At 33.5% G+C, this 19,374-nt stretch overlaps 1 protein-coding gene across 4 annotated transcripts; it reads right to left on the reverse strand.

Annotated features, from left to right (window-relative positions):
• Window positions 1–9,101: 9,101 nt before the first annotated feature.
• LOC127865034 (protein CLN8-like) lies at window positions 9,102–19,374 on the reverse strand. Of its 4 annotated transcripts, none has more exons than XM_052404910.1 (2): window positions 19,223–19,374; window positions 9,102–11,014 (listed from the first exon to the last, which is right to left on the reverse strand). In XM_052404910.1, exon 2 carries the CDS (start codon window positions 10,981–10,983, stop codon window positions 10,138–10,140), a length of 846 nt encoding a protein of 281 aa, XP_052260870.1. In that variant the 5' UTR covers window positions 10,984–11,014; window positions 19,223–19,374; the 3' UTR covers window positions 9,102–10,137. The 4 variants fall into 4 exon arrangements, with proteins under 4 accessions (XP_052260870.1, XP_052260869.1, XP_052260871.1 ...); XM_052404909.1 differs by having other exon boundaries at window positions 19,100–19,335; XM_052404911.1 differs by lacking the exon at window positions 19,223–19,374 and adding an exon at window positions 13,535–13,551.

Below are 19,374 nucleotides of genomic sequence, written 5' to 3' on the forward strand. Positions count from 1 at the left end.
TCGCCATCCGTAAAATGAATCAGCTGATTGATGGCGTTATAAAATGACATACTTATTGCGTCATTTTCCCCATTGTTTTGACGATTTATTATAAACGCGACTTATTTCACATGTTTTCTACATGTACTGTATGTCGAACTTTCTGAATTGTCAATTGATCACATTTTCCTTATTTCGTGTAATGTGCATTGTTTATAACCAAAGCATATACTTTTGACATTCAACTTAAATATTAAGAATGTACAACAAGCCATACACATATCGCACAGTTCATGAATAATCTGCTATGTTTGCGTTCCTATTTAATTCACGTTAGGCATAGAGCTGTGTAAAGTATAAGATAGTAAAAATAGCACCACACTGGAATTGGGAACGTCCCATTTTATACACGGGTATTTTGTACTCATTTATCTGTTGTGTACTGGAATGTTTTCCATTCTTTGTGTATTTATATATTAGATTATTTTCTCGTACATTAAGGGCATTTACCATAGATAAATAAAACATTGTGCAAGTTTAAACATAATTATGTTTGTATGCAGAAATCTGCAAATGCAACCGAGTTTACCAACGGCTATTATAAGATAAACTGCTCCGGTTCATTTGAACAGCAGTAATGTAGAGTACATGACGTAGCGTGTGACGAAGAAGAAAGTTTATCGCGTTCATAAACTCATTTGAATAAAGTGATAGAATGGCATAAGGGTCCTTATTTTTATGCTAAAATAATTATTAAAGACCCTAGATGCAAAATCGTCAATTATTGAGTTAAATGGATTATAAGATGGATTTTAAAGGATAATTAAAGGTAAGATACTAGTTCTTAAATGTTTTGATTTTTGTTTGTACTTTTGTCGTTCCCTGTTCTCGGGGAAATGATTTTAACATGGGCGCCATTGATGCATCGGATCACACACGGCATTCCCATAACATTATATAAAAAACACGTTCTGCGCGTCCTTAAGTTCGTCGTCCGAAGTCGGAAAACGTATTGCCCTGTATATTTTGTCAAATAAAGTGTCAGTCGCTGCAATTGTCTGTCAAAATTGTCAAGGTTTTCGATAGCTAAAGAAACTTCAGCGTACAGTTTATTTAGTATTGACAGACCTGTACAAAGTCGCGCCAGTCAAAAATCATAAAAAGCGACATTTAAAGTTATGGTAGCCAGAACTAGGTCGTCGATGGTGTAGTCCTACATGTATGTTGACATCGACAGCATTTTGTCAGGAGTAATGGCCGCCATATTGGATTTTGATAATTTTCTTTCGTAAATAAAATAAATTATAGTAAAGTAAAATCTTCTTTTCGAGGTCGTACTGTGTTAAAATTCGCATACTGCGTAAAATAGAATGTAGGCATATGGTGATATTTTTACTTGTTTTACAGTTTGTGTGTGAATTTTTTAAAGACTATTTTGCGTACCAGAACAAATACATGTATATCACTACGCATGGTTACATTTGTTAGATTTTAAGCGCTTTTATGACTGAATTAAAATTATTGTTAAGGTTATTAGATCTATTTATGTTAAATGTCACGTTGAAAAAATCAAATGGGATAAATAGAATACTAGGATTAGCGTTGAATACAGAGAAGTTTATGTTGCTCGGCTCGAACACCGAAAGCGCTCGCCAAGGCTCGCGCTTCCGGCGTTCTAAGCCTCGCAACATAAACTTCTCTGTATTTAACGCTAACCTAGTATTCTCTATATCTATGACGTGCGCACGTCATAGAGTTGCATAAAGAGGGCATAGACATAGACAATACTAGGTCGATGCCGAATAAAGCAAAGTTTATTTTGCGAGCCTTAGAAAATATGAATTTTCAGATGTTCGTGCCGAGCAAAATAAACTTTGCTTTATTCGGCACCGACCTAGTATTCGATTTATCCCATCAATTTTCTTAGTCGAAAATTATTTCTTTAAAAAATAGAATAGGAAAATCGAACTACACGGAAAATCCCAAAGTTATTTTAAGCAAACACCGTTTCATTATGTTAATCGTGCCGAGCCTAATACATTACAAAAAGTTCAGTAACTAACCTGTTTTTCTGTTTATCATACCTCTACGTCCTGGTATGCATTTTATCATTTTAATACATGAAAAGAAAGCGAAGAAAGCTTAATTAAAATTTTAGAGTCATTAGTTGAGATATGAAGAATTCTGTCAAGTGTTACACGTATTATTATATTAATCACAAAATACTACATGGGTAAAATCAACGAGATAAAACCTTTATAAAATGGAAAAGAGAGTTTTGTAACTATGGTCAATATTTACTGAATCATTGTTTAAGGTTTGAACAGAAATGAACTTGATGAATATTGATACATATTTTTCTTACATTATTTAATGCAGTACAAGATATCTGCGTAATATTGTTTTAGAAAATATTAAGCATGTTTGATATAATTCAGTTAAAACATCTTCAATTCATAAAATAAGTAATATTTGATATTTAGTATGATATACATGAATAATCTGCTTTTATAGTCAAAGAAATATAACGCCATATAGGATCATTGTATTTTTTTATTTATCAGTTGAGTAAAATCAAAATATTGAAAGACAAGACAAAGAAGTTTTCGTTTTCACTACGACGAAGCTGCAATAGTCGATTTAACAGTTAAGTTCGTAGTGCGTTTGTTTACCTTTGCCGACTGTATTCGACATCAAAACGGTACTGAACTTTTTTCGGCTGGAATGTTTTTGCTATTGTTTCTATAACACCCTTTTTAATAAGGCGAGCATTTAACATTCATTCAAATATAGCCTAGAATAAAAAAAAACTCTTAACATAATGCGATGGATTTATAGAAAATTATTACAATACATTACATACAATGCAATACATTCGGTAAAACAAAAATAACATACTTTCTGAGACTGATGTCAGTTGTATTTCTCAACACACTAAAAACAATTTGATTGAACTGTATATAAGCCGCGTCCGGCGAAAATGGGTCTTATGTCATACGGGAGCAGCGTAGCTACATTCAAACCAGCGGAATCGCAAGGTCTGGTCAGGAATTTTGCTGTACTTTATGGGGTCATGCAATGTTTCTTATTCTCACTAGAGGAAGGCATAACTCCTGCTCAGACTGCGAGAGTATGCAGACTGGTTTGGAGATACGCATGCCGCATATGGTATAATGCCCATTTTCGCATGACGCGGTCTAGATGTCCTCATAGTCTGTATAATACTTATTATATCGTTTTTCGATCGGTACTGCATCGTTCATTATAGGAGGGTCACTATAAAAGCTGAATGTTTTCTTTCGGTATTACACTACTGTTTCTTTTTTTTTAACTTAACAACGTTAATGATGTAACATTAATTTAATCTCAAACTCGAACCGAAAGCATTATATTGATTGAGTCACATTTTATTCTAGTGACTATTTTTCAGAATTGTGTTTTAGTTAAATAAGTGCTTCTTGGTATCCACTTTCAAATTAATCGATAAAATAACGGTAATAACGAATATGTTGTGACAATTTAATAAAATCTTTATTTATTATTTCAAATTCTATACATACAGCAAAATGGTAACCTGACTATGATCACATGCACAGTGTCACGGGTGACCGCGTGGTCGTTGATAACATGAATATTATATGCACAAAAAAAAGTGTCAGTTATAAATAAATAAACAATTACGATAGATATCCACATGCCGATAAAACAATTGACCTTGGTTTGAAATTTAAAGCAATAGGACATAGTATGTTTGGTATTTTATATAAAGTGTAAAGACATGTGTTTGTTATAACCTTCCTTACGATAAAAACTTAATATAACGCTGTTTGTCGACATGTTTGTTAAAATTCCATTTTTAATAGCATTTTCAAAAAAATGCATAGTAATAACAAAACAACAATGTATTTTTTTCAGTCAAATTAACATCACTTAGTTATATAAGAACAATCGCCTATTCGAAATGCATTAATTTCATTATATTGACAACGTAAATATTACTAATTTGAAGAGCGTCATTTGAACAGTCATGCAAATTGTACAGATAATGTGTAAATTTTGTGTATAATTTAAGTTCATCGCTTCTATAAGAGATTTTTTTTAAATAATTGATTGTGTTTTCATATCTATGTCCGCTGAATTTGTATGTTAACGTGAATCAAAATTAATGATAAAATGCAATAGGTTCTGATGTATTAGTATGTACTTTTTAATTAAGCATTGTGCTAAAGGTTATATGGGACAATAAGGTATTTACCAAACACAAATTGACATACGTTCATGATGGAGCTTTTCTACTTTTGAAATATGTTTGCTTGTGTAAATGCGTACACAGGTACATTCATATTTTATTTCTATTGTATCACATGAAAAATAATAACGAATCAAATGCCACTTCAAGTACTTGTACGATAACTTAATTCTAGACATGATAATATTATAACATATATCTAGCCTCGGAATTTCTGTACGTAGCTGTGTACAAATTAAAAACCAAATGGTGCCTTTGTTCGGTTTGTTAATAAATACATAAATATTCAAATATCGTTTAATATAATCACTTTTGATGTTGGGGACAACATATCTTTAAATTAAAAACATTAAATAAATATTTTTAATTTGTTTGGTTATCGATTATATGCAGTAATAATTCATGACTAGAATGTATGACTATAAGCAAAATGTATATTAAGATAATATAATTGATACTGAAATTAAACATTATTATGACTTTGGTTTATATGGCATACTCGTAACAGATTAAAAGATGATGTTTTTTTTTCGAATTTGAAGAATCTTAAGTTGAGACGCGAAAACTTCCGGCTGGTGTAAAACGTAAGATCATGCGAATCGCAACATATTTCAAGACCCAAGATATACAAATGTTTTAAAAATGTATAAAAAAATCACAAATGTATCATACAAATAAATAAATTGGAATATATTTACGGTAAAAGTCTTCAAAGGGGAATAGACTGAACAATTTCCATTTAATTCAATCATAACGACCTGAATGGGTGATCTGTGTTCTATTTTAATTTAAAAGGCAATTGGACTGATGTAGACGTTTGATTGACAACGACATTCGCTTTTTAGAAACCTTTTAATGAATTTTTTAAAAGAGAATGCCTTGTAGAATTACCAATACACCCTACATAACCTCTAATTTCTTTAGAAATAAGCACCACGGAGGGGTACACAATGGTTTAGTGGAATGTAAAATCACCCTTACGCCCATCAACGGTGCTTGTAAAATATCAAAGTCAGCCTCAACGGTGCTTGTACAATCACCCATTTAACCTCAACAGTGCTTGTTTAACAACTTTTACACTTTCTCCAGTGCGTGTAAAATCACCGATTTTACGTTGCTTGAAACATACAAACACAACCTCACCGGTGGAAGTAAAATCATTCGGTCCCCCTTAAAGGTACTTTACTTTACATCATACCGCTGTAAAATGTGTTTTCATGTAAGTAGGCACAGGTATACAACTGATAGTGTGTTGTCATTGTGAAATTAGTTGACAAGAACATAACATAGATATGTAAATAATGCAAATATAATAAACGTGAAATTTCAGCTCCAAGAAAAGGAAGAAAACATATTTAGAGCACGTAGTTGATTATTTATTGTAAACAAACAGATTTCCATCTATAAATATAACTATGACATGATTTAAGTGCAACTTAAATTATGTTTATTTACAGTTTTGCGAATACAGAACCTTCATCCTCAATGACTTTAACAGGATTTGAAGTATCATATCATGTTCCGGTTATCGGGAGACTAAACTTAAGTATCTAAATTGAATGCGTCTAATAAGAAAACGGTTAATCAGCGCAAGATAATCTTATCACATATATTTTCAAAGCGTCAAACAACAGGATCAGAACAATATCTGACGTTTGCAAAACGACAACTACGCACAAGAGACCGGATATTCCTAAATGCACAAAATCTTATATTAAAGGTCAGTTGCATATGCGTGCTTATGTGCTTAAAATGCCATACGAAGAGCGTGTAGAATAAATTTTAATAATAAGAAGTGATACTGAAAACAGTTTGGGCGTTATTCGTAAAAAGTAAGATTGAAGTGCTTCTTTAAAAACAATGTAAGGTTAATCTCAATTTTACAACCGCGAGGTTTAATAGCGACCAGGTTTAAATTGTTAAAAAAAAACTTTAAAAAAGTTAACATTTGGTTGAGTACGTCAACGCGAAATAAAGAGTGTATTAGTTTAACACTTATTTAATCCATACAGGAATGAGTTTTGCTATAAATATAGCATGGTGAAGGTCGTAATTTTTTGGGCGTTCCAGATTGAGATTCGATCATGTTTTATCATATTTAATGATATTCGAAATATTGATACAAACGTTGAAAGTAAGATATGTTATGATTTAGAAGATGTTTGTTGGAAAGTTGGAAAAAAACTTTTACCGCCACACAAGTTATCGAAAAGGGTTTCACATATGTAACATTTTAGTGGAAATAAAATACGTATTATTGTGTTGTTATTCTAGTTTTTTAGCCTATCAAAATAAGAATAAGGAAACCATGATTGTGAGGCTTACATTGGCGATAGTTGATGTTATGTGTGGATTGGATGACACATGCACAGTCAACGAATTGATTACCAAATACGGGGCGGTAGGTTGGACGTTATGATTTTTTAACCGTTTATCATATATTGTGGTTGATTTTTTCGACGTTTATTTATTAGAAATGCAATAAAAACTATTGACATACACATGTAGTTGTCAGTATTTTACCATTATTTATCTACGTTCCGCAGATATTTACCGTCACTGACATTTGTGTCAAGGAACGTAAGATGGCGTAGAGGTGTTCTTAAAGCCGTGACAGGAAAAACTATCGAGATTTTAAAAGCTGAGAGCGCATAATATGCATGTCCCTTTATATCAAAGCTGCTTTTTATGTATTTGTTTAACTTTATAGAATAACGGATGCTTCAAATGACTGCCTTATCGCTTGATTGACTCGATTAACCACGAAGTCCGAACAATTCCGGTTGTGAATCGAAGCGTCTTAACCACCATCGTGTCATCTTCTTTACAGCTGTGTGCTGTGTGTTACCTGGGCAACTTCTTATAGAAATGAGTCCCCCCCCCCACCTGTCAGAGTGTCGGTGCGGACAAAAGCGCGATGCGTGTTTGCCTCTGGATGCAGAATTGGTTAAATAATGTCTATTTGGATATGTTGACAGTATTTTTTAAATCTACACAATTAACCTAAGAAACGAGCAAAACGCGTGTAGTAATAATCAAGTCCGAAACTACTCAAGTAGGGTGTACAGGAACTAAGTAACAGTGTTCATATGATTGCAACTACTTATTTGCTTATACTGTTCTCTCATCATTCCAATAAAGATCCATAAAATGCTATTCTATTACGAACCAAATACTTTTTGTTAAAGATGACATTATTAAGCACTTGAAGTGGATTACGTAGTCTGAGCTGTTTTCTTTGATATATATAATATATATATTATTTTTAAAGAAAACTAGGCCAATTAACCAATATATACCCCGCGTTTAATTTTTGTTTTCAGGTCAAGGGTCTAAACCTAAGTGCTCAAAAGGTTTGCGTGCGGGTACAGGTTATGTTTCTTAAAGGCAAGTGGAGCAAATGACCGGGTGACCAACCGAGATGTTGGTGTTTTAATCAAGACAAACCATAGCCAAAATATGATGTTGATTATTCGAGCTTTTCTGTTAAAATGTGCTTTGAATAGACATATGTTTCGGTGCACATGTTTATGAAATTAATTGGAATCAAACACAGAAACCAAGAGAGGAATTAATTGTTAATGAAAAACTTGTTTAACATGCGTTTGTTGAGAAATAATATATATTACTTCGTTTGTAAGATGAACAATTTTAGACAATTTGTGACGAAAAAAACACAGGTGGTTAGCGTGTGGCTATGATATTAATCAGTGAAAACATCATTTTGAATGATAAATAATCATATTATAACGAAAAATTAACTTTTCTGAAAAAAAATATTTCACTATCAAATATATATATATAACAAGGGTATGCAACTCAAAATCAGCCCAAAACGGGGTGCATCGCTTTGAACAGCCATATCTTCATCAATTGTGCAGCGATTTTCACGATCTCGGTCTTATTCAACGCAGAAATGAATTTCCTTTCTGGAAATGTATATGTCTTGCAATATTTTTACAAATGCTGGGTCAACTATTAAGAAATAACACGATACACAACTCGCATGACCCAGTTGACAGTCATCATGCTGTCTTTAAGACTGAAATCTTCACGGAGTAAAGGGCAACTTCCCTACAAAGTTCATGTAGTTCGATACCATAATTCAATAAAACGTATGAAAAAACATTATTACCGTTCTTGTCGTTACATTCTGCATCAAGACTAACTGTCCAGCGCCGTTTGAAACCTTTGTTTACATACATTTCAACTAACTGACATTTTAAACATACGAGTGATTTCATTGGTCCAATGCGGAGGTGTGTCTTTACAACTGGAGATTTCATTCATAAATAATGCATGATCACTGTCAACTGGGTCATACGAGTTGTGTATCGTGTTATTTCTTCAAAGTTGATCCAGCATTTGTAAAAAATATTGCAAGACATATACATTTCCAGAAAGGAAATTCATTTCTGCGTTGAATAAGACCGAGATCGTGAAAATCGCTGCACAATTGATGAAGATATAGCTGTTCAAAGCGATGCACCCCGTTTTGGGCTGATTTTGAGTTGCATACCTTGTTATATATATATTTGATAGTGAAATATTTTGTTCAGAAAAGTTAATTTTTCGTTATAATATGATTATTTATCATTCAAAATGATGTTTTCACTAATTAATATCATAGCCACACGCTTACCACTTGTGGAAAAAAAACACAAAATACATCTTCTTAATAAAATCACTTTCATTGTTAAACATGCTTCTTTTTACAACTAACAGCAAAGTATGTAAAGAAAATACGCTGAGTTTAGTTTAAAAGTCTCCCAAACACTCGTGTCTACATAATTAAATAAAAATGTTTATCGTATTACACATACCAGAGTGTTATATTCAAATCGTATGTTCTATGGAAAAGCAAGAGAAGACATTTATTTAAGAGCATTTATTTAAGAGTGGAGTTTTCCAAAGTTGAGTGTGTAAAGCATTTAACAGCATGTTAAACAGCATGTTTGCACATCAGATATGATTTAAAGTGATTTAATGATTTTTTTCATACAATATTTTGTACTAATATTAACATTGTCACATTATACACTTACAACTGTTCTATTGCACGCATCTACTTTAGAGTATTATATATACAAACAATGAAAAAAAATAAACATATATTGCAATAGCGAGTAAAAAGGTTTACCTAGGAATACAAATAAACAATATGGTACTCGCGTGATAACATATATGAGTCTTGCATACAGATAAATAATGCTTATTGTATAACCTTTTTATGGGCTACAACTTACAAAAATATTGTACTAAATGATGTGTCACATTTCTTCAAGTAATTTATGGCAAGTTATGCATTAATAATTTAATATACATATTTTAAACAATATTGAAGTTTCCTCGATTTGTCATCGGGGCAAAACACCAACGACATAAATTTAATCTCATCAAATAATATGTGTCAAAACGCAAATTTAAAGTTTGGTTTTGGACAGAGCTATTCACAAAGACATGAGATAACCTCATAAACATTTTTTACAAGTAAAGATATCGTATCCTATGATAAGAAATGAAACAACAAAACTTTTTCCACCTAGTACCTAGGTCCTTTCCAAGAGCCTCATTTGAATAGAAGAACTCTATGTATCTATTTATATTCATTAAATTTCGTGTGTGATTGTAAACAATAGATAATGGGTGATCTTATACAATATAAAATAAATATATAATTGCAACAATGTTAAAATATTGTTTGTTTTGTTTATTAAACAGTGTTCAATATTTTAACAAACACGTAATTCTTCTTGTGAGTAAAGCCGTGTCTACAAAGAGCGAGTTAAACACGACATAGATACCAAACATACTACATGACATGACAATACATAGCATACGCTTGACTCCAACAGTCAAATGTAGTGATCTTATCTCTTGAAATGTATTGCAGAGTTAGAATCGTAAGTTTAATTCGCCTTTATATGTCCATTTGCTGACTTGTCTTTCTTTCTTTTGGCATCAGCGCTTTCCTCAAAGTTCCAATCGACAGGATTGATCATTTGGACTGTCTTTTTGTATGTCCAGTACGGGGTCATGATGAACGTGACGAGCACCAGCTGTAGGTATAGAGGGTAGAAAGTACCAGCGGGCATCGAAGCCCAAATAGCGTCCCAGTTCATGTAAGTGATGTACCACATGTAGCACTCGATGATGGAGCGAGTGTGGAATGTGTGCACGAGTAAGAACTGGTTCGCTTTCCAGATGAAGGAATGGGCGAGGTCGGCCTTTAGGAGCGTCCAGCAGAGGCAGCTGAAAGGCGTGGACATTTCTAATAACAGTCCCCGACAGCCCAAGTAGTGGGTGCTTCCGTTGGTGAGAACGATAGAATAACCAATAAGGGAAACCCAGTGGTGGATATTCAACAACATGTTGAACTGCTTGAAGTAGATGTCGGACCAAAGAACCATTAAGCACTCGAATAAGAAGAAACCGGTCGTAGTGCACATGGCAAAGTGACTAATAGGTGTGGTAGCGAAGACCACATCTTTGTGCAATTCGTTGTCAACAAATAAAGCCCAAAGCCCGATTACGATGGCGAAAAATCCGAAATTCCCACGCGCAACCGCTAAGTTCCAGAAGACCTTTTCTTTGGTTTTAAGGTTTCTGTATGTCAAAAATATGTATGAAATGGCATTTGTTGCGAAATACACGCACACGAAGTAGAAGAAGGACAACGTGACGCAGCCGAGTTTTGTCTGCGTTTGTTCCCAGTCGAATGTGTGTATCAAATCGACGAATCGTGTCGCTGACATTGCAGGCAGTTATGGCTGTCTTTGTATCAGTCTGAAATAAATGTAAACAAAACATAAAAATTGCACAACATTGAAGTCTGAAAAATCATGGATCCGATTTAATTGTGTTCCTCAATTTGTAGTTGGATAGAAAACATAGTATTTCTTTTAGAGATTGGTAGTTGGTAGTTTATCAATTAAGTTGTACCATTTAACATCGCATTTGATTTAACTTTGCAGAATTCAGAACCTGCACGGCAGTGCACGCAATATAACACCCCTATATATAAACAGAATGCACGCAATATAACACTATCCCCTATATATAAACAGAATGCACGCAATATAACACTATCCCCTATATATAAACAGAATGCACGCAATATAACACTATCCCCTATATATAAACAGAATGCACGCAATATAATACTATCCCCTATATATAAACAGAATGCACGCAATATAACACTATCCCCTATATATAAACAGAATGCACGCAATATAACACTATCCCCTATATATATATAATTATATATATATAAACAGAATGCACGCAATATAACACTATCCCCTATATATATATAATTATATATATATAAACAGAATGCACGCAATATAACACTATCCCCTATATATATATAATTATATATATATAAACAGAATGCACGCAATATAACACTATCCCCTATATATATATATAATTATATATATATAAACAGAATGCACGCAATATAACACTATCCCCTATATATATATAATTATATATACATAAACAGAATGCACGCAATATAACACTAACCCCTATATATATATAATTATATATATATAAACAGAATGCACGCAATATAACACTATCCCCTATACATAAACAGAATGCACGCAATATAACACTATCCCCTATACATGTATATAAACAGAATGCACGCAATATAACACTATCCCCTATATATAAACAGAATGAACGCAATATAACACTATCCCCTATATATAAACAGAATGCACGCAATATAAAACTATCCCCTATATATAAACAGAATGCACGCAATATAACACTATCCCCTATATATAAACAGAATGCACGCAATATAACACTATCCCCTATATATATAAACAGAATGTTTGTTTTTATGATCAACACTTATAAGACACCATCTACGTTAATTATTAAACAAATCATGCCACACACGAAACAACTTCTGTCTACGACAAATAACGTATATCAATCACACGTTTGTTATGAAAACAGCCTGTAACATAAGTCATCATTTAAAACAAAATCAGTACTTTTTGAAACAACAAACAACATGTGTCATATATAAATTAAAGTAATAATAAGAAATATGTCCGACGACGAGATCACCAACGATATTTTTCACACCATTGCGAATGATTTTGTTTATGATGCTGTCGCTGAAAACAAGATTAAATGCATAAATGATAAGTTTAGCCTTTGTTATTTGCTATGGAAAATACTAGCAGTACCTGCTTTTATTTTAAATATAACAACTTACATGAGCAAATTAATTGTTTGTTCCTGTATATCCCCGTAGCACCCACCGTTGATCAAAGTGATCACCACAATACTGGGTACGGGCCATATCAATATATTTCATATATCTAGATATATCAAGGCCGGGTCAGCTTCGATCTCACATGAATAGGATGCTAATCTTGCATCCGTACGCCCGAATCATGTGACGTATTATTTGAAACGCTGATAGCAGTGACCCAATTTTAACCGGTCCAATGGGGGTGAATTTCAGTCGTATGACTATTGTACATCGGTCGATCAGTATTAACATTGGAAAGAGTATGCCTTACGTTTGCATTTGATAAGCAGTATGTTCAAAGTAAATAAGAAATGCATGACCACGGATAAATAAATAATGAAAAAAATGACCATAAAAAATTAATTTCGATTCATTAATAAATATGTAAAGATGTCAAGAATCTAAGTTTTAGCATTCAAATATAACTTTATAAAAAATACAAAAAGGTGGTTGATTGCAAAAACTGAATGAAAATTCATTACGGCAATACCACATCATGCATCGAACTTAAATCATGGGCATACAGAATTACACATTGCCAGAAAGTTACGCTTTACCATAGGCCTGGTATTAACATAACTTTTAACTCAAACGGAAGTTTCACATAAACGTTTTAATGTTAGTTCATCATATATGCATGACATGGACCAATAAATATCATAAGGCTTCTGTAGTCTTTGAAAAAACTGTTTATGCTATTTTATCAATAAAGAACATGATTTTAACGAATTTTACGCCTTATGGAAATTTACTTCGATATTTTGGATTTCTCTTCGCACGCTTTCCAAACTGCACAAGTTTCAGCCGCAATGAAAGACAGTAAAACAAAGAAAAGATTAACACTGCAACACGCCCCCGTTTCTACAAAGAAAACTGCTTTAACTTTCCAATTATTCTGTTGTCACCTAAATTGTGGCAAGACATTATAAATATATTGTATACAACACTGTATGTTTTGTTTCATATACATTCAGTCATGATCTTTTTTAAGAAATACGTACACATTCAAAAAATGTTATTACCCAGTTCGCTTAAATACCACGTAGAGTTATATTTATACACACATGTTTGTATCGAAATCCAATAATGTTATCCGGATGATAAATGTGGATACAAAGTGCATAGGCACATACCAGTTGACCCATTAGACTCGTTTGTAAATATCATGTAACCGAATGAATTGCTGTGTAAAATCGTGTAGAAACAGTTAATCAAAGTCAAAACATGTGTGCGTTATGTTTGGGCCAGTAAGTGGCCCATTTGCAATACAGCATTATATATGCGTCGGAAAAAACTTAAAACATTGAAATGTCGTCAACGCATGAGCTTTTAGGCTCAACTGTATTGGTCAAATTTGCGTTTGATTTCGATAACAATTATGACAGATAACAATCGATGCTATCAGTGCGTTTGCTTTTAATCTGTTGCTTTTATATAATCCAGTTTAACAAAGACGTTAGGATCATATGTTTTTGCGCAATGATGTTTTATGTGATTGTTTTTAAGTAATTGACACTGTATTTGTCATTCAGATTGGAATTTCAAATTTATTAACGGCAAAATAAGATTTGTCATAACTCGTGTTTAATGAACAGTACATATTTATTTTCATCCAACTATAAGGCAGACAATATATTAAAAATATAAGTAAATATTTAATACACGTTTATCAAGTTATAAGACAATATTTCTGACGAAGTATTATATATTTAAATTGTGTGCGCAATAATTCTCAGGATGATGATAATACTTTATATGCTTTATTATACCCTTTGATATTTTGTTTTGTAATTGCGCTAAGGTGTTGATGTTCACCAACATGAATGTCATCATGTTTTATCCCACAAAGGAGTTTGAGTTGCGCTTATATGATTGCTTATTTATTACATAGAAAACGCTGAGGTGATTTCTTATTTACCATAAAGGAAAATATTTAAATGTTAAGCGCCGATTTGATTATTTTTCAACAACACCAAAAAAAAACAACAATATTAATATCAAATTTATTGTGGTACAATAAACTCCATGTGAATTTCCCGCGCCGGTATCCGAACATTTACGAGCGAACGCGAGCTCCGCTTCGGGCAGCGTCGGAAGCACGACGCAGTTTTCATGAATAACCATTATGCGATTAATAAGCGGAGCTCACGTGAGGACGTCATTCTTTTAGCGATTCAGCAAGCAAATAAAAAGAAAGAAAAGAGAGCGTGCACAAATGAAAGTGTATGCGGGGAAAAACATAACTGTGTTTATGCATTTTAATCTTTAACTGTAATTTGGAGCGCTCTTGCCTGTGCTTTCTATAAGGTGTGCGCGTTCGCTCGTAAATGTTCGGATATTGTATAATGAACACTGATTGTTAATGGGTAAACATTTTTTTACGAAACATTTTACAAAATATTCGTTGATTTAGATGGTTTATGGGGCTTTAAAACGCATAGCGCTGATGTGATTAATTATTAACCGAAAGAATAATGTACAACCTGACGCAATATTGAATTGCACATTTACACAATTACATTTATTGCTCGTATGAGATTTTTAATTTTTATCCAACGGGAAACTTGTTTTATCAGAATTTTATCAAGTATATGGCAACATCTAAGATATCTGAAGAATATACTATGTTGCTATTATTGTAATTATTATTTATGATTGCTCGTACATAAGTTCATGGTAACATTTTTAAGCGGAGTTCATTGTTGTAAACACATGTGTATTTAAGTAAATCAAAGCGAATGAGGTTTATCACAGGGGAAATCGAATGAGATAATTTTGGATTTGAAAAACTGATAATGTTTGATACGTTTGTATCCAATGTATTAAAAACCCTGATAAAGGTATATCATGTATAGATATTGCTTTACGCGCGAACAATGCAGGCCCGTACCCAGGCCTTGGGCCCTGGCTCCCCCCTTCCCAGCTGGCTGTCCAGTTTTTAAATACAAGTAATCTGCCTTCTGCAAGTTTTCTCTCATGAAAGGGCTCACAGTACACTTTACCTAAACAGAAAAGGGCAGACGGTTTTATTGTCCCTGATAAACAAGGGGATTTGCGCTAATTTACTCGCAAGTGCAGATAAGGTTACATAATCCTAAACGGAAGTGGAATTTGGGGGGTTACATGCAGTCAGTTTGCTACTAAGTTCATATGATGCAGGTCCTGGTGCATAAGATTTTAAAAATGTATCTGAAATGAAGAGTTTAGGTATTTTAAAGGTACATGTGTAAGTCACAGGGCAAAAGGCCTGATTTGTGCATTTCTTTGTATGTTAGTGGTTGCCAGCCTCAATAGTAGGGCATGGTTTTTGCCTTCAAATGGCAGTGCCGGTAGCTGTCAAAACCGGTTCATATGTTCTAAGGTAATTATTTTGAGTAACGCCGTATAAATTTTTTTCAAATGCAGTTTTTTTGTAAGCTTATGAAACCACCTTTCCAGTCATGTATAGTAATATATTGGCTTATCGCTCGGTCATGGTGAAATTTGAGATCAAAGATTGCGAATTCTATATATAACAAAGAAGGAAATTAATTGGGCATGTGTAACAATAAGCCCCTAGGCAATGTTTTTATCGCCTTGTACACACATTCCCGATTACCGGTAGTTAATGAAGCTCGACTAGTAATTGTCGGCTCGGGTACTACTTACATGTATCCCGGGTACTCTTAAGTATACTTACATGTACCCCGGGTACGGTTAATATACTTAAACGTACCCGGTCGATATTAGACTGTACTCGAGTTGTATTCCCGCCAAAATCCGATGTCGTAAAACGCGCTACCGATTACCGTAACACGATATTGTTTATCTTAAACAAACGTCTCTTTTAAAAAAATTACATCAACATGCTTTTTGAGTATGAGTTTCGATAATATAACGGCCAGTTAACAGAAAATTGACATAAATGTGAACATAATTAATTTCCAAAATAAGCCGACAACGACCGATTTAGCGTTAAAATTCCCGGGTACGTTTTAGTATAGTTACCATACCCGGGTTACATGTAAGTATACTTAAGAGTACCCGGGATACTTTAGCCGACAAAGACCAATCGAGCGTTAATTACCCCTTTTGATACAGAATGCTTTCTCTATGGATGGTAGATGTAACTCGTCTTTTGATTGGCTAAGGAAAGAAAAGCAGCGAATGGAAGCAACTGATACAGAAGTCGTAGGTTTGAACATCGCTGACATTAATAATTTATGAAAAACAAATAATGTTGATTGATTTGACCCAGTAGGTTTCTTTGTCTAAGTCCAAGGCCCATAACTTCGCGAACAACCAATAGACCAGAACGAAACTCACACTTCATCTGTAAGTCATGTAGGTAGACTCACAAACTAAATATCAGATCAATATCTTAAAGCGTTCTGAAAAAAGTCCAGGAAATGAAATGTATAAGGGACAGATGGACGGATGGACGGAAAGTCCGACCGCTATGTGACATCCTACCCGGACCATAAAAATCAGCACCTTATGTGAAAGCGTTGCATAAAATCTCCGGAAAACAGTTATTATATAGAACAAAAATTAAGAACAAGGCCCATAACGTCGCCAAAAATCAATGGACTGGAACGAAAGTCATACTTCATCTGTAAGTCATGTAGGTAGACTAACATACCAAATATCAGGTCACTATTTTAAAGCGTTTGAAAAGAAGTTCGGAAAATGAGTCCAATCTAAGGTCGGAGTTAAAGACGAGCATGATGGTTTATCTGGGTTGGTAATAGTGAAAGTAAACGTGTGTAGTAGATGATAAACATTGTATTATGAATTTACTTTGAAACTTTAGAGGTTGTGTGAATTTAAAGAAACAATATTATAAAGGTTAAATGTCAGTCATGCTTTATGATACATTTCTTAATAAAGGTTTTTGATTTTCAAAGTTTGCTTTCCTTCTTCATCAAACATCATACATCTCTGAAATCTAAAGCTTTGAACATTGGTGTGAATTTTCCATCAATGTTTAAAGCTTTAAACTTCAGAAAGTTGATGATTTACTTGTTAAACTCAATTAATTTATATAACAAAATAATTTTTTAAGCATTACAAATCCGCTTACAAAGTGCCATTTTAAACAAATTTAAAATTCATGAGGGGAGAGCCCTTCCTTATCCGCCCCGGTTGGGACCCCCAGTCAAAAATTCCTGCGCCCGGCCCTGCAATGTAAGTTGAACCTTCTAACCAATTTCTCGACACATGTTTGATAAAACAGCTTAAGAGATATATGTTATCAAACACAATTCGAAAGCGCATTTAGTGATGTTTTGCATTTACTCACCAATTCTGATAATTAACATGCACGCTTATTTCGTTCGATGAACGATGAACGAATTGATTTAATTGAATGATAAACAAGATATGTGTTTGTCAGAAACACTATGTCCCCTTTTGCGCCGCTTTGAAGCTATATATTTGACCTTTGACCTTTATGGTTGACCTTGACCTTTCACCACTTAAAATGTGCAGCTCCATGAGATACACATGCATGCCAAATATGAAGTTGCTATCTTCAATATTGCAAAAGTTATTGCAAAATGTTAAAGTTGGAGCAAACAAACACACATACAAACCAACAGACAGGGCAAAAACAATATGTCCCCCACTATAGTGGTGGGGGACATAAAAACATTTTAATATTAAAAAGACATTATTTTATTCCAAAAAGAGACAATGACAGACCCTAATAAGTGGTTTCCTATGCACTCTTGTAGGCAGGGCGGGTATATTTTTGTAAGTTTTTATTTATATTTTTTATACGTTTCTATCAACCTAAAATTGGCGTTTAATAATTGATCTTAAATTAAACCGAGTCTCGAAAGAAAATTTCAGTTTCGTGTAAACGCCAAGCAACGCTCACTTTCCATATGGTTTGCTATTTTCATACGGCAATTAGGAAATATATACCGGGTTCACCATCGTAATCTGCACTAGTGTTCGTCTGTTTGTCTATCTGTCAGTCTGTCGACCATCTATTCGTCCGCACGCCGGTCCATCTGTGCAGTGACTTTATGAAAAGTGAGCGTTGCTTAAAGCGAATACACGAAACTTATTATTCTTGAAATGCTATTGGTTTTGTTGAAGGAAAACACTTTATATGGTCAGGTTAATGAAGCAATACAAACTGGCATATGTTCCAATCAAGTTTAACTTGTTATTTGACAATCATTAAATTCTAGAATATGCGAACATTCAAGTATTTTGTTTTGAGCTACACATTACTTTAAGTAAATATTGATTTAGTTGCGTTGTTTTACTTTGAAATCCTGGGACGGTGATCGAAATTGTATAAATAATACTTGGTTTTTGTATAAACAATCAAACTGGACCATGAAACACAGAAGTACTCCCCGAGAAATAAATCATTGGGTAGCCTTAGTAGTATTTGCATACAAAAATATTTACTTAATTAAATTATGCAACTGAAAGGCTTCTTATGCATACACTTCTTACTTCTTCTACTTAAATGACTACTGATTATTACAGAATTCATATTAAAACGATAAAAAACTAAACAAAAAAACTAGCGAATCCAATAGCCTAGCGTTACAAAGAATTAACTTTAAATAAATAAATAAAATATCTACCGGCTCTAATTGCTTGACGTTTCCAAGAATAAATTTATCTTTTCTTAATAAGACACAGGTTTGCATCCAAGATGAAAATATATTCAATGGGAACTTTCTAAATTAACGTTAACTTGTAGTCACCAATCCGAATCAGCCACTGTGAATCTCGAGCGAGGATCCAAACTACGTCTGACACGGCACACAAAGCGATCCCGCGTGGTCCGAAACGCGTGCAAAAGCGCCTATACGGTAGAAACGCGGAATTTGAACTATATATATCTGTGTTGTGTGAC

The sequence above is a fragment of the Dreissena polymorpha genome, chromosome 1 (assembly GCF_020536995.1).
Source record: "Dreissena polymorpha isolate Duluth1 chromosome 1, UMN_Dpol_1.0, whole genome shotgun sequence".
Lineage (NCBI taxonomy): Eukaryota > Metazoa > Mollusca > Bivalvia > Myida > Dreissenidae > Dreissena > Dreissena polymorpha.